The sequence below is a fragment of the Myxine glutinosa genome, chromosome 3 (assembly GCF_964187855.1).
Source record: "Myxine glutinosa chromosome 3, kmMyxGlut1.1, whole genome shotgun sequence".
Classification (NCBI taxonomy): domain Eukaryota; kingdom Metazoa; phylum Chordata; class Myxini; order Myxiniformes; family Myxinidae; genus Myxine; species Myxine glutinosa.
In genome coordinates this window covers 154992292-155007631 of record NC_136263.1, presented here as the reverse complement: position 1 = coordinate 155007631, position 15340 = coordinate 154992292, and the positions used below count along the sequence as shown (strand labels likewise).

General features: G+C 45.7%; 1 protein-coding gene across 2 annotated transcripts in view; it reads left to right on the top strand.

Annotated features, from left to right (window-relative positions):
* The window catches only part of C2CD5 (C2 calcium dependent domain containing 5), a 232229-nt gene that overhangs the window by 73019 nt on the left and 143870 nt on the right, over positions 1-15340 (top strand). For both annotated transcript variants that reach the window (XM_078774687.1, XM_078774686.1), the window contains exons 8-11: positions 1459-1544; positions 2224-2332; positions 4342-4456; positions 4640-4804. In XM_078774687.1, coding sequence (XP_078630813.1) covers positions 1459-1544; positions 2224-2332; positions 4342-4456; positions 4640-4804 — 475 coding nt within the window. The remainder of the gene's footprint in view (positions 1-1458; positions 1545-2223; positions 2333-4341; positions 4457-4639; positions 4805-15340) is intronic.

Here is a 15340-nt window from a genome sequence, read left to right as displayed (position 1 = left end):
TTGTTTGGTAATATTTTTTAGGAAAGCATCTGTTTATAAAATAATAACAGCTTCTTTAGCAGGATAATTGAAGAAGCTGTTCTTTTTGTAATATAATTATGTAAAAACTATACTATATACATGATCAAATTTGTGATGTATTTGAAATTTAGCACTGACGTAAACTTAATACTGCAATATTTGGTGTTAGCAATTGATGATTTAAAAAATTTGTTTCTGGGATTACAGTTGAGAAGCTTATTGGAAGAAAGCAGTTAAAAAAACATTCTTTATTTCGCTGTTTTTATTTATTTATGATGTTTTGAAAAACTAATCAACTTAAAGCATATGCCATTGTTTGATAAACTTATTTTGCCGATTGTTTTCTGGGTTTGCTGCAATCTGTCAGATGGAATTGGTGTGTTCTCCTTAGTATCTATTATCTATATCTTCAAGTGAATTTTATATGTTTGCCTTTTCAATTGAGAGACCAATTTCATAAGTGAGCGAAGAACATTCTCCAAGAAAGTTGAAATGTATGAGGAAAATTAATTGATATTGTCAAAAAATTCGTTTGGAGTAGTGGTTCTCAAGTGATGGTCCATGGTGACTTTTTACGGTGGTCCACAGGAACATTGTCCAAAGTCACACGGCGTGAGCAAGCGCCGCCATCCAGCTGTTTTAAGCCATGCTCGAACTCAATCCGAGGTGTTCCACGAAAAAAAACGTTATTGGCCTGGTGGTCCATGGACTGAAACGAGTTAAGAACCACAGGTTTAGAGGCTTGGTTGGCAGGATAGTTTAGAGGTATGCACACTCATCTTTGAGCTGCCAAGGTTGAAATCCTGACCCAGCTCTAAAATCTCATCCTGGTGTTTTGCAGGCAGGGTGATTCATCAATGTGTGTGCTGTCCCTCAGAATGACGTTACACTCGATGTCCCATCTCGTAGCAATGGTTGGTGGACGTTAAAGATATTTCGTGAAGTGGAGGCGAGTTATCGCCAGCACCCTGGCCGAGTTCCAATTTCCTGTTCGAATTTGCATGGATACTGCATCAATGGCACAGCAGCACCTGTTGTTACCCTGTGGTTGGTAAAATGAGATAGTTTTAGATGAATGTCACTGTAGTTGGGAAGTAATAGTAGGCATAAATTTATTGCTTCTTATGCATGTAAAACGGTAGAATTTTTGACCCACCTGTCATGCTTTTATCCCATATATGCACCTTCTTCCCCCCTCCCATTACTCCTACATCTTAGTTCCAAACTCCCCTCTCTCCCTATCCTCTATTTCTTATTATTTTTCTTCCCCTCCTTTTCTTTTCTCAATTTTAACTTTCTCAACCTATCCTCCACGTGCATTTACTTTATTAATTGATAAACCCAACTGATTCCATGAATTCATTTACAGCATTTTTATTTTGCTTTTCTTGACCTGCTTATGACAGTGCTGTGGGGTTCCGCAACTGCCTTTTGCAGGTGTCGGTAGTGGAAGTGGCAGTAGGGAAGCCAATCCTGCCAAGACGCTGTGTCGACAACTCACCCAGACACCTTTTGATCAGCGGGTGGGTGCAAAACATTTCACCTAATGCTTATGCTTTCTTGAGGCATAGCTATCTCTTAGAAAATACTATTTGGCATTTGCTTTCAAAATGTTCAAAATATAATTTTTATCAGCATGGAAAACTCCTTCCAACAAGTAATCTGTTAATAAGCATGCAAACTCGTTAAATGGCTGCATGGATGATGGAGGTCATAACTACCAAGTTTGGTGAATTTCTGCACACACAACCGTTTCGGAGGAAATAGCGTGACTGACAGACATACAGACACGAGCCGATTACAATAGACTCCATTTTGTTTTTTCAAAAAGCGTGGGGATCATAAGTAGATTTCCCCAAGGTAATTTAATATAATACTGGAATCTGTTCATGACAGATGACACTGACAATCATCATGACACTGTGACAGATCCTTCATTGTAGCCAATGAAGATCTTCGTTAAGTGATGAATAGGCCTAAATTAAACCTTTCGTTGCAGCGAAGCTTCGCTATGCGAACCTTCCTGGGGGGAAATGCCTGTTATACCTAAACAAATGATAATGCAACAATTTTGTGACTTGTGTATATTAACAAAGTGCTTTGCAATGTTTCTTTCTACTCGACTGTTTTTTTTGGGGACAAGCATTCCATTGTGAGGTTGACAGGTCTGCATAATACAATGTCTTTGAATCATCTGTACAGGAATACCCTTTCTTCACCCTGACATCCTTCCCTCCTGGGTTTCTGGTGCACGTTGCCGGTGTGGTCAGCGCCCGCTCAGTAAAACTACTAGACCGAATATACAACCCAGGTAACAGCTATCGTGTTAACAGCTTGTGCAAAAATTGCCTTCCGATTAGTCTAGCAGGCTGCAATCAGCACTAACACTGCTTATGCTGAGTGAAACCATCTTTTGTTTGTCTTTTTTTCCTTTACTTCTGTTATGGCACTAACTTTCTTTAACTTTTTGCACTTAAACTTTTTGCACACTTTTGCATCTCTGCACTAACTTTTTAAAGCACTAACTTTCCTTTACTTATGTCTGTTGGTAGTTTTTTAATAACTGTATTTTTATTAAAGCTCCTGCTTGACATAAGCCCACAATTCTGAAAATAAACGACAGATGGACTGTTTCACAGTCCAAGTATCGCTACTTTATACTCTGATTTCTTTGATCCAGGATTGCACCACTGAGCAAAGTATGATGTGCTGTCCTGCTTTTTCGACTATGGGCTCTTTTTTTTTCTTTCTTTTTTTGCGCCCTGTGGAGTTGACATGTTTCTTGAATAATGAAATATGCATCAAAGTTGTAACATAGCAATTTGTAGGCCATAGGTACACTATTTCTGCCATTGACCATTAATCATAAAGTTTCTTTTCCTGTATCCTGTATTTTGTCATCCACAGCTTTTAAAGTTTCAGTGTTCATTTTCTTTATGTTGCCAAGGTTTACGCCACCGGTACGCTATTTTCTTGTAAGTTCTTTAAAACATGCTTATCTATTCTTATGTGGTGTTACCACTCCGTTCAGGATCTCTTTGTGCGTCAAGCTGTTTTCTTCCCTTCTTGAATGATTCACTAACTCTTCTTTCAAATTCAGCTTTTGTTGGCATAATGGGTAACACCCGCTCTTGCAAACTGCTTGACTGGAATAGTTTCAATTCAGGTACTGTTCGTCTCATCATTCCTCTCTGCACTCAAAGGCTTCTGCACATAGTTTATCCCCACCCATCCTCCTCCCACCTTCCTGCCTTGGCCCCTTCCAACCCCTTGGTTTGCCATGTTTCCTTGGGGTGAATGGTGCTGTGATGTTAAAGGGTCAATTCCAAGCTAGAACATGGCTGGGAAAACCTTCTGCCATTTCACATGCAACCTGGAGACTTGGCTTACATAGGGAGCTCTTTAGTGAGTGGAGAAGACCAGGAATGTTTGCTTGAAGGCCAAGGCTGAGGCAGGGGGTTATTGCTGTGCATGATTTGGACTGGTTTAGTTTGGCCTGGCTGTCCATGCATCTGTGTGATAATGCATGTGTATCACTGCACTTCTGCATCTTGTACCACTATGCACTATTATCCGATTCCTTTCACTGCTGCAACTTATTCTCCCAGCCAATGTCACGCACTTGGCCATGACACTATGTGCCCAGTGAAGACCAAGGCCGTTAAAATGGTGGCTTCTGCAAAGCAGAGCCTGGTTTGTCGGTTGGCAGGTGCCGACTTTCAGTTGTAACCTGCTTGACTTTCTTTAATGCACCTCGGCTTATCTAGCCGAAGAACCATTTATGTATTAAAATATGACATGCATGCCAGCAGACGGCAAGAAAACGAAAATGCACCATCTTGGCTTAGATCTTTGTCACTTCTACTCTATATGCATGGCAGGCGATGCGTACTTTGTCAGCATGCATGTCACGGAAGGAAGAGCCTGAGTACATTTTATGATTCTCGGAGTTTAGAAGTTTTAAATGTACGATAGCCTCGGACCAAAGATCGTAGCTTTGTGCTCCAACCTTGTGTTTTTGATATATTATAGATGAGAAAGCTTACCTTTTATTTTCTTTGCATTTCTCCATTCATACAAAACATCAGCTATGGTCCTCCCTCAGTGGCATGCATATTGGTCATACTTGCTTTGCCTCTTTTGTGAAGAAACTGCCGATTTGCGCTTCATGGCTGTTTGCCTATTCATTATTAAATATAACCTTGCCCAACACCATAACCACTCATGCCTTTAGTGCTGGTTTTACCCTGGCACCAGCATATGTGCCATCTCCTTTCCCATCACCATGTGTGCCCTTCATGGTGTGTGTTGCTATGCCAGATGAACCAGAGACACGCGATGCCTGGTGGGCTGAGTTACGGCAGGAGATCCGTTCACATGCCCGAGCACTTGGATGTCATGCTGTTATTGGTTACAGCGAGCATACGAGTATTTGGTATGCCACTTTTTAAAGACTTCAATGCTTATGCCTGTGCATATGACACGCACTTTTATCCCAGATTGTTGTAAGGTCAAAGGCTGCTTCTCTGAAGTTGGTGCCAGCTATAAAAAAAATTATCGGCTATTTTCGACAATATCTTTATTCTCTACATTAATCCCTTCCATTCCTCTCCATCAGTGAAGAGGTATGTATCCTGTCGGCTTCTGGGACAGCAGCCATATTGAACTCTCGTCTGTTGGCTGATGCAAGTCGAGCGCCAGCTGGAGACGTGCGACCATGGCCGGGTGGTTCAGAACGGCGGGAGACAGAAAATGGTCGCTCGGCTCCCAGAGATGGGACCGGGTATGTTGTTTTGATTTATCTATGTATTAGCGTCTTGTCCTCCACTTCCTATATACCTTGAATAAATCATTTTAATTGTAAAGAAAAAGTTTTCCTGTTTCCCAGCCTTCCCACACAAACACCACTAGTTTTGACTACGTTTGAGTGAACCTGAGGTAATCTGAGTAATTTTGAACGCAGTAACTATAAAGACCTTATAAGGGATCCATGGAGTCATTTATAAGATCTCCGGCTCAGAGCGACTGTGTTAACGACGCTTCTGATGCGACAGTATATAAGTAAATCAATAATTAAAGGTGGTATGTAGTTAACAGTGATGGGAAAGTGTATATCCATAAAGAATCCAAAGTTGTATGTTGGTAATGGCGATGGTCCACTGTATAAATATAAATAATTTCAGTTGGGATGTCGGTAGCAGTTTGGGTTTTCATTTGAAGCTGTCTGGCGCAGGAGCTTCTGCAGTTGTAAACTAGTCTACCGCCAGCTGCTTGTCAAGCGTTTTTTCCACAAAATAAATGGCACCTGTTTAATAATCTGGGGGTGTTTTGCACTCAATTTAATGCAAGCAGGGCAATGAATGTTGACTTGGCGAAGAAAGTGATTGTGATGCACCTGCAAAAAGTATTCATCCCCTGCCAATAATGCCACATTTAGAGTAACTGGTTCACCCGCTCACTACGGGATTAGCAGGGGGTCATGTTTATTATCCTTGTTATTATTGCCAATTATTATTACTATTACTTATGTTAGATCAGTTCATTGAAAAGATCAGACCGTGCCTCACCATTCTAAATACTCTACAATTAAATTTACTTTGTGACGGTGGGGGGAGGGGATGCACTGTCACAAGTCACAAAACCCCTTGTGAAGTAGGGATATTGTTTTGTAATATCATTAATATTATGCTATTATCATAATTGTTGTTATTACTTTTGTAATGAGAAGCGACTTTGGGAAGACGCCACGAAAAACGCCTTGGAAGAACTCCATGGAAGCGGCAGGAAGGGTCATGTTATTAACCCTTGTGGGGTATTACTATTGTTGCGGTTTTGGGAAACCAGTGAAAAGTAATGGCAACCACCATACAGGTCCCTTAGAATAGTTATTTCATAGCAGACCATTATCTTAGCCCCTTCCCATTATTTTGGGTTAGTATGTCTGTATGCATTGGGGAAGGGAAAGATAGGCCCTCCACTCATAAGGGATAATTTACCAGGCACATGCACAAAGATTGCATCCACAGATTGATTTAAAATCTTGAAGAACAGAAGACAGACCAAAGACCATTGGGATATGCACCAATCGGGGCCTAAGTAACTTCGGGGGAGCTTGTGGGGTGGAGAAATGGGCTCCACCAATCGGGAGTCAGGATGCACTCCAACACCTCCCCCCCCTCCCTCCCACCCATCACCCCCCCCCCCCCCCCCCCCCCACCTTCATTGAGGGTGGACAAAAGGTGATTTAACACATTTTTGCACTCTCTTGGTTTTTGGACGTTGTTCACCTGGCACGTGCCTGCATTACTCTCTCTCTCTGCTGGGTTCACCGAGCACGTGCCTGCATTATTCTCGCTCTTGGATTTTGGACATTGTTGACCTAGCACGTGCCTGCATTACTCTCGCTCTCTCTGCCGGGTTCACTTATCACGTGCCTGCATGATTACTCTCTCCCTCTTTGCCGGTTTTCACTGAACACGTGTGCGTCCGCTCTAGGCCGGACCCTCTACACGTGATTCTCTCTCTCTCTCTCTCTCTCGCTCTCTCTCTCGCTCTCGCTCTCGCTCTCGCTCTCGCTCTCTCTCTCCCTCTCTCTCTCTCCCTCTCTCTCTCTCCCTCTCTCTCCCTCCCTCTCCCTCCCTCTCCCTCCCTCTCTCTCCCTCTCTCTCCCTCTCTCTCCCTCTCTTTCCCTCTCTTTCCCTCTCTTTCCCTCTCTCTCCCTCTCTCTCTCCCTCTCTCTCCCTCTCTCTCCCTCTCTTTCCCTCTCTCTCCCTCTCTCTCCCTCTCTCTCCCTCTCTCTCCCTCTCTCTCCCTCTCTCTCCCTCTCTCTCCCTCTCTCTCCCTCTCTCTCCCTCTCTCTCCCTCTCTCTCCCTCTCTCTCCCTCTCTTTCCCTCTCTTACCCTCTCTTTCCCTGGTTCACCCAGCACATGCATTATTATCGCTTTTGGCTTTTGGACTCTGTTGGCAGAGCACGTGTCATCCCCTCTAGGCCGGACCCTCTCACAGGCTTCTGCACATGATTTACTCTCTTGGCTTTGGACATTGTTCACCTTGCACGTGATTGCTCTCTTGGCCGGACTCTCCCTGCTCCCTCTCGCTGCACGTGTATACGACAAAAAGGCCTTCGACTTTGCTCGTTTTGCACGTGTTTGTCCTCTGCTGGCTGCCAGACTCCCTCTCGGTCGGTGCACATGTGCACGACACTCACTTTCTGCATGAGGCCACGATGTACTCTTTACCCTGCATGAGATCACGACGTGCTTACTCTACGTGTCCCTGGACTCTTCCCTGCACGGTTCCCGACGCACTCACTCTGCCGAGTTACCGACATTCATTACCTGCTCGTATTGGGGACTGCCGTTTGCAGGCTAGGTGTTCATTGGTGGGGTCGAGACAAAAGGCGTCGCGAGGAGAGGCATCTGGAACATCGTGGCCTTTGTGCTAACAGGTTTCCAACGTTCGTTTTCCCCTCCCCTCCCTCGTGAATGTGTGCTGGCGCATTTTTGTGTTTATTCGTAGTGATCATAATAAGGTGTAGAATAAGCTAAGTTTCTGCTTCTTGTCCCTTTTTCTTTCCTATCGATAAGTTTCACTGTAAATATTTGTAAATAAATCAAATTGTTAAACGTTTCCTTTCTCTCTGTCCTTGAATGTCTTTTCTTCCATTGATCCGCCATTGCTCGCATCCAGAGTAACAATCGGCTATGACAAAATTAGCATTAGCCTGGCGTGTACCAACGGTTGCGCGGCCGTGTAAATTTCCATCCAGGAACACAAGAAAGTGGTACACCGCTGGAGGGTACATACGGTATGTTCCCCGATTGGGACCGTCACATGGTACAGGTGAGTGGTGTTAGATGATTGGACCCTGCTATCGTGTGACGGACCAATTGGTGTTCGTAGTTGCTGGTTCGCAACCTGCTGAAGTATGAAGTTATTCGTGCGCGGCAGCCGCAGGTCCAGTCGGTTCGGGTGGGAAAGGAGGTTAACCCCCTCATAGTAGACCTGAACCCCGAGCCATAACAGTATTAATATTGTTTTGTAATAGCATTAATATAATGCTATTATCATTAGTTTTGTTGTTAGAATCAGCCTTGGAAAAACGCCACGATAAAGCTATCTTAATATGGATGCACACCTCAACACGCAACCCGATTGGCGGGGAAAACCCCCCTACAGAAAAAAACTAAAAAACCATTTGGGAGGGGGGGGGGGGCAAATGAATTCGCTACAACCTTCATTGTGTGACCCCCGGTGTGTACCCCGGTTTAGAATAGGTACACCGTATCCCTGCGCATCCTAAGAGGCGACCAAGGGTTGGCGTCAGGAAGGGCATCCGGCCATAAAAACATTGCCTCAAAACAGGGAACCATGATTGTCATGGGGCCCGCAAGGCTAACCTCCACTCTAGCGGGGAAAATGGCCTTAAAACGATCATTCTTCATTGTGTGACCCTTAGTCCTCCTGTCAAGTTTGGTTGAGATTGGATAAGTAACGTCCGAATGTATATCTGTCAAAAATTGTCAGACCGACACCAAATTACGTATTTTAGTATGATTACAAATTATGTAGAAACAATTTTTCTAAATGAACTTTTTTATTCATAACTTAAACACTGTTATAGTTGAAGGAGGTTACATGTCAGGAATACCTGAAAAGGACATACAAATCAAAATTCATTGGTTGTAAAAGTATTCAGCCTCTTATGTCATTACTTGGTGGAAGGACCTTTTGCAGCAATGACTCCTATAAGTCTTTTTGGGTCAGTCTCTAGTCTTTACTAACTTTGCACAGTGAGATGGTGAAATCTTTGCCCATTGTTCACATGAAAATTTCTCTAGTTGTGCTATGTTTGATGGGGATAGTCAACCACCTTTAGAAACAACCACCTTTAGAGGCCATTTTCCCTCCAGAGCACCAGACCAGACAGACATCTAAGCCAACACCAGACAGGGGATAGTCGATGGACTGAAATCTTCAAGTCTCACCATAAATGTTCAATTGGGTTCAAGTCATGACTTTGACTGGGCCACTCAATAACATTTATTTTCTTCTTATTCAGCCACTCCAGTCTGACTTTAACCTTGTGTTTCGGATCATTGTCCTGAAATGTGAATCTCCTACCCAGTTTCAGATTCATGACTGACTCAAACAGGTTTTTATCAAGGATTATCCGATTGCACTGCCCAATGTCCCTTCTATACAGACAACCTCGCCAGTCCCAACTGAACCAACACCAGAACATGAAGCCATATAACCATGCTTGATGGTAGGGATGGTGCTGCCTGGGTGACGTGCAGTGTTAGGCTTGCACCAGATGTCATGATTTAAATTTATTTTTGTCAATTTTTGTCTCGTCTGACCACAAAACTTTTCTCCACATGTCTGCAGTATCATTAAGATGCTTTTTCACAAACTCCATCTGAGCTTTTAGATGTGTCTTTTTCAATAATGGCTTCCTTGTTGCCACCTGTCCATAGAGGTCAGTTTTGTGAAGGGAAAAGGATATTGTTGATTGATGAACACTGATCCCCATCTTGGACATAGAGCCTTGCAGATCTTTCCAAGTCATTGTTGGATTTGCAGTTCCATCCCAAACCAGTTTCCTGCTTGCCCGGCTGCTGAGTTTGAATGGGCAACCTGATCTGAGTAGTCTGGGTGGTATGATACATCTTCCACTTCTTAATCATGAATTTCACCGTACTCAAATCAGTGACTTTGAAATCCCCTTATAACCCTCTCCTGAATGGTGTTTCTCCATCACTTTATGTCTGACCTCTTTGGAAAGCTCCTTGGTCTTCCTGTTTGCCTTATTGGTTGACCAAGTGAGTTTCACCTTAAAACTCCTTACATAAGTAGTGGAGTTTAATTTTTAATTTAAACCACAGATTACATGCAGGTCAAACTTATTACACTTATTTTGTAACCTTACAAACAAATAATTTACTACTGAAGTGATTTAGGGTTAATTCGACAAAGGGTTTGAATATTTATGTAACTGAGAATCATCTGAATTTCTCTGCTAATCTAATTTATTCACATTTTATCTTCATTTTTCAGCTTTATCACTTGAGAGTACTTTATGAAGACTGTATATATTAAGTTTGATTTGAAAGTATCATGAAATAAGTTCAGGTGGCATGAAAATCTTAACTTTGGAGCAGGTTAATTCTTTTGCAGGCCTTTGTATATAGTTAGAATTTTATGATTTGTGCCATTCTTATATTTCCTGAAAACAACAACATCTCTTTGTGTATTAATAATATCCCTTTGCATCACATGTGGTTGTTATATTTGTCAACCTAAATATGGTGAAATAACTGTTGTATTGCCCTTACGAACACCATTTTCCAGAGACAGACAAGGGAAGCCCATTGACCTTGAAATGTTCTACTGTTCTCATAGCAAAATATCGGTATTGAACGGAGCCTCGCTACTTAAGAAGATAAAAATAGAAAATATGGAGAATGATGAATGCTCAAGCCATATTTGGTTGTGGTGTGTGGGCTCAAATTAAAGCAACCTGAAGTCGCTTTTAAAATTTGGTTGTGGGAATCCAATGCCAGATTCGGATACATCAACATTTTCTGACAGTAATTACCTCCACCACCAAAGGTTATATTTTCACCCCTGTCTGTCTGTCTGTCTGTCTGTCTGTCTGTCTGTTTGTTACTTGGCCAAAAAATAAAAAAAAAATTTTTTTTTAACAAGTATGTTCATCACTCCGGTTTGTGTGTGTGTGTGTGTGTGTGTGTGTGTGTGTGTGTGTGTGTGTGTGTGTGTGTGTGTGTGTGTGTGTGTGTGTGTGTGTGTGTGTGTGTGTGTGTGTGTGTGTGTGTGTGTGTGTGTGTGTGTGTGTGTGTGTGTGTGTGTGTTTGTGTGTCCACTCACTTGTACTTGCCTACAGGTTACAGTTTTTAACCGATCTTCACGAAACTTCACCAAATGGTAGATTTCGTGGTCTGACAATTTCCTATATATTTTTGAGGTCAAAAGGTCAACAGGCCAAAGGTCAACCACTTTTCTTCAAATTTCTAAAATCCTCAATTTTCATCCGATTGACTTGAAATTTCAATAGGATTTACATATCGGCTAACGGCATTCAACCACTAACTATTTCTGAGATCAGCATAGGCCAAAAGGTCAATATAGGCCAAAGGTCAACCACTTTTTTGAATTTCTGAAATCCTCAATTTCCATCCGATTGACTTGAAATTTGAAAAGGATTTTCATATCAGCCAACTGAATTCAACCACCAACTATTTTTGAGGTCAAAATGATGCTCTACTGAGTGCCATTCTACTTTGTTCTGTTTTGCCAAGTGTCGCTCTATGAGTGTTTTTTGTTTGTTTGTTAACCAGATATCTCAAAAAGTTGTTGACGGATTTGGACTAAATTTGGGAGAGAGGTAGTGTATGTCACAAGGACGAAATGATTACATTTGATTTCGAAATGATTACGAAATGATTACCTGCACCATATCCACTAAGGTGTCGTACTTGCTTGTGCGAACCGCACGTTTGAGATAGGCCGGCCCCGGCTCAGCGAACCAACTGGGTAAAGATCGGATACTACCCGAGCTTCTAGGGTGGTGGAACAGTCTTTCGTGAGGAGTCTGGTTGGTGGCCGTACATAGTAGAGCCCTGATCGAGTTCAGCGCCGCAGGTAGCGACCAAGCCCATTTATCGAGGCCACGGCCGAGGGTCCTGAGGCTTAGCATGACGGCCCTCCATATAATCCCATTGAAGCGTTCGACCTGCCCATTCGCCTGGGGTCTGTACGGTGTGGTGTAGCTCGAAGCGACATTATTTTGGAGCAGGTAACCTCTCACTTCCTGAGACAGGAACACCGCACCCCGATCGGTATGCACGTAGGCCGGATATCCAAACATAGAAAACAAATTCTGCAGGCACCGTATGACCGTGGCAGCCGTCATATCCACGCACGTGTAAGCAAAAGGGAATCGCGAGTACTCATCAACGATAGGGAGCAGATAACGAGAGTTACTCGACACCGGCAGCGGCCCTTTGAAATCCATTGCCAATCTCTCCCACGGTCTAGTAGCCCTAACCAGCGTCCCCATGGGAGGGTTGTAAAAACGCGGTTTGAGTTCCGCACATATAGCGCAGTTGCGGCAGATCCAGCGGATGTCCTCGATCGAGTACGGCAGATTACCACTACGCACAAAATGAGCGAAACGCGTCACCCCAGGATGACACATAGTGCCGTGCAAAGTGCGCAGACCCTCCAGAGTTATGATACCCGCGCACGTAGCCGGCCTCGATAAGGCGTCGGCGACCAGGTTATCCTTCCCCGGGCGATATTTGATGGTGTAGCAGAAGTCGGCGAGTTCGATACGCCACCGAGTGATTTTCTCATTCTTAATGCGCTGAGCATGTAAGGTGTCGTACATGAACGCTACGCTTTGTTGGTCCGTGATGATTTGGAAGCATCGCCCGAGTAAGTACGGTCGCCATCGCCGAATCGACTCGACGATCGCGTACGCTTCCTTTTCGACAGACGAATGCCTCCACTCAGCGGAGGTGAGAGTCCGCGAAAAGAAAGCCACAGGGCGCCCCCCCTGGGAGAGTGTCGCCGCTATCGCATGATCCGAGGCATCACTTCCTAAGACGAAAGATTCGCTCTCGTCGATCGTCGCCACAGCGGCGCCAGCGATGTCGGCCTTAAGGCCCCCAAAGGCTGCCAAGGCGGCTGGGCTAATGGGGAACGTGTCGCAGGCCACAAGGGGGCGGAGCTTCACAGAGAAATTTTGCACCCACTTAGAATAATGGGCGAACAGCCCGAGAGCACGCTTCAGCGAAGCACGATCGCTAGGCGGAGCCATATCGAGCAAAGGTCGCAGACGCTCCTTATCTGGAGCGACAGAGCCATGGGTCACGGTGTACCCCAGAAGATCTATCGTGCGTAGAGAGTAACGACACTTAGCCTCATTCATGGTTAGGCGATACCTCTGCGCGACCTCGAGGAAGCGCTTCAGATTAGCATCATGATGCCCCTGGTCATACCCACAAACCGTAAGATTGTCCAGATATACAAAGACATCTGTCAAGTTCTCCTTAGTAACGAGGTCGTCCATAGCCCTCTGAAAACAGGCGACCCCGTTCGTCACCCCAAAAGGTAGTCGGGTGAACTGGTATAACCTTTGACCCGATTCAAAGGCGGTATAGATGCGATCAGCCCTAGAGATGGGGATCTGATGATACGCACTACGCAGATCGAGAGTGCTGTAGACTGAGTACTGGGCCACCTGTCGTACCAGTGCATCCATCCCCGGTAGGGGGTAGGCGTCCAGCTGTGTAAAGCGATTAATCGTCTGTGAATAATCGATTACCATGCGTCGGCGATGCGCTTCACTTCGCACCACTAGGACCTGGGCCCGCCACGGCGACCGGCTGGGTTCTATGATACCTCCCTTTAAGAGCTGGGCCGTTTCTTCCGCAATGAATTGCGCGTCTGCTCGTGAGTAGCGTCGTGATTTCACCGCCACGGGAGTGCAGTCAGTGGTCAGGTTGGGGAACAGCGAAAGGGGCTCAATTTCCATTTTCGCGAGTGCACACACAGCAAGCGTGTCAGTCCCACCGAATTCCATTTCCAAACGTCCGTGTCGTTTAAGAAAATCGTGTCCCAACAGAATGTCAGCACATAAAGCAGGTAAGACCATAAGATGTACATCTGGAAACATGCGTCCCTTTATCACAAGTTTCAATCGACATTCCCCTTTTGTGCTGAGCCTAAGCCCTTTGGAGGCCATAAAGATCCGTCGTGTTGTCCCGAGGACCGGCCATCCATGTTTACGCACTAGTCGATGATCGATAAAATTATCTGTAGACCCCATGTCGACTAAAGCCCGCGCAAAAACGCCTTCGACCATGAGTGGAATAATGGCCTGAGCAAGGCCAGAAGATCCGGCAGGTATTGAGCCATCCGAGCGAGAAGATTGCGCCTCGTGTGTGGATCCCACACCGGCTGCAGTTTTCCGGTCGTTTGAGCAGCCTCCGGAGGGCACTCGTGTCAAAGGCATATTTGGTCGTGCCAACGCAGGAGCGTCAGAAGCTTGTAGTCCGTACGAGCTGCCGTCAGGGGGCGCTCCTGTCACGCGAGAAGGATCGCAGCCAACTGCAGTTTCACGTGCTGAAGCAAGAGCGTGTAGCTCGTACGAGCTGCCGTCAGATGGCGCTCGTGTCACATGCAATGTTTACCGTGTCAAAGCAGGAGCTTGTCGTTTGTATGAGTAGCCTTCGGAGGGCGTTCGGATTCCAGTCAAGGACGGTCACTCCGCGGTCGGTCGTGTTCGCGCCATTTGTTTTGGCGGCCCGATGTATCTCACCAAGGTCGAGCGTGCAGCCAGGGGCCCACGAGGAGGAGGACCGCTCATCAAAGTCGGGTAATGCGCCCCGCTCTGTGCTCGGTCCGTTGGCTCGGCGATAAGCCCATTCAAGGTCGCGCGAGTTCGTGCGCCCCGCGCGGTCTTTCGGCAGACTTTTGCAAAATGTCCTTTAGTCGAACACAAATGCCATATTGCTTCCCGAGCCGGACACGCTGACCTGGGATGCTGTCGATTGCCACAGAAGTAACACGTAGCATTTCGTACAGGCCTTGGCCTGGCCGCCGTGGCTGCCGCCAGGCCGGAATCCGAGTCCACCTCGGGATCGGCCAGGGGCTCCGCTAGCGTGGTCGAGTCCGCTCCCGTATTCTCGGCGGTAGCCCTCTCCGGTCGCGCGAGTTGAGAAGTCCCCGCGACGACCCGTGTGTGGTCATAGGCGGTAGATTGTTCCCGGGCCTCAGTGTAGACGTGTGCCACCCGTAGAGCCTCCGTGAACGTCAGGTCAGCTGTCTCCAAAAGTCTTAGCCTGAGAGCAGGAGAGCCGATCCCAGAGACGAAAGTGTCTCGGACAAGATCATCCTGGACTTGCTCGTGAGTGCGGACCTCTTCGGTACTGTCCGCAAGTAGTTGTCGTAGCTCCTGGGCGAAGCGGTCTATCGACTCGGTGGGCTGTTGCCGCCGCGATGAGAGTAGATACCTGGTGTACACCACGCTCCGTTTCTTAATGTAAATTCGCTTTAGCTCCACCACAGCGGCATCGTACGTCGTACATCGTTCAATGCTCCTTTAGACGTGGTGGGCCACTTTAGTCTGCAGCACGTCCAGTTTCGTTTCAGCAGTGGGAACGGTATCCTGGGCTTTGAACTGGTGCTCCAGTGACCTGAGCCAGTGAGTTAACTCCGAGCCCGAATCCGCAGCTTGTGGGTCGGCGCTGAATGTCGGTACATGGATCATCTTGTGTCCCGCCATTTCCG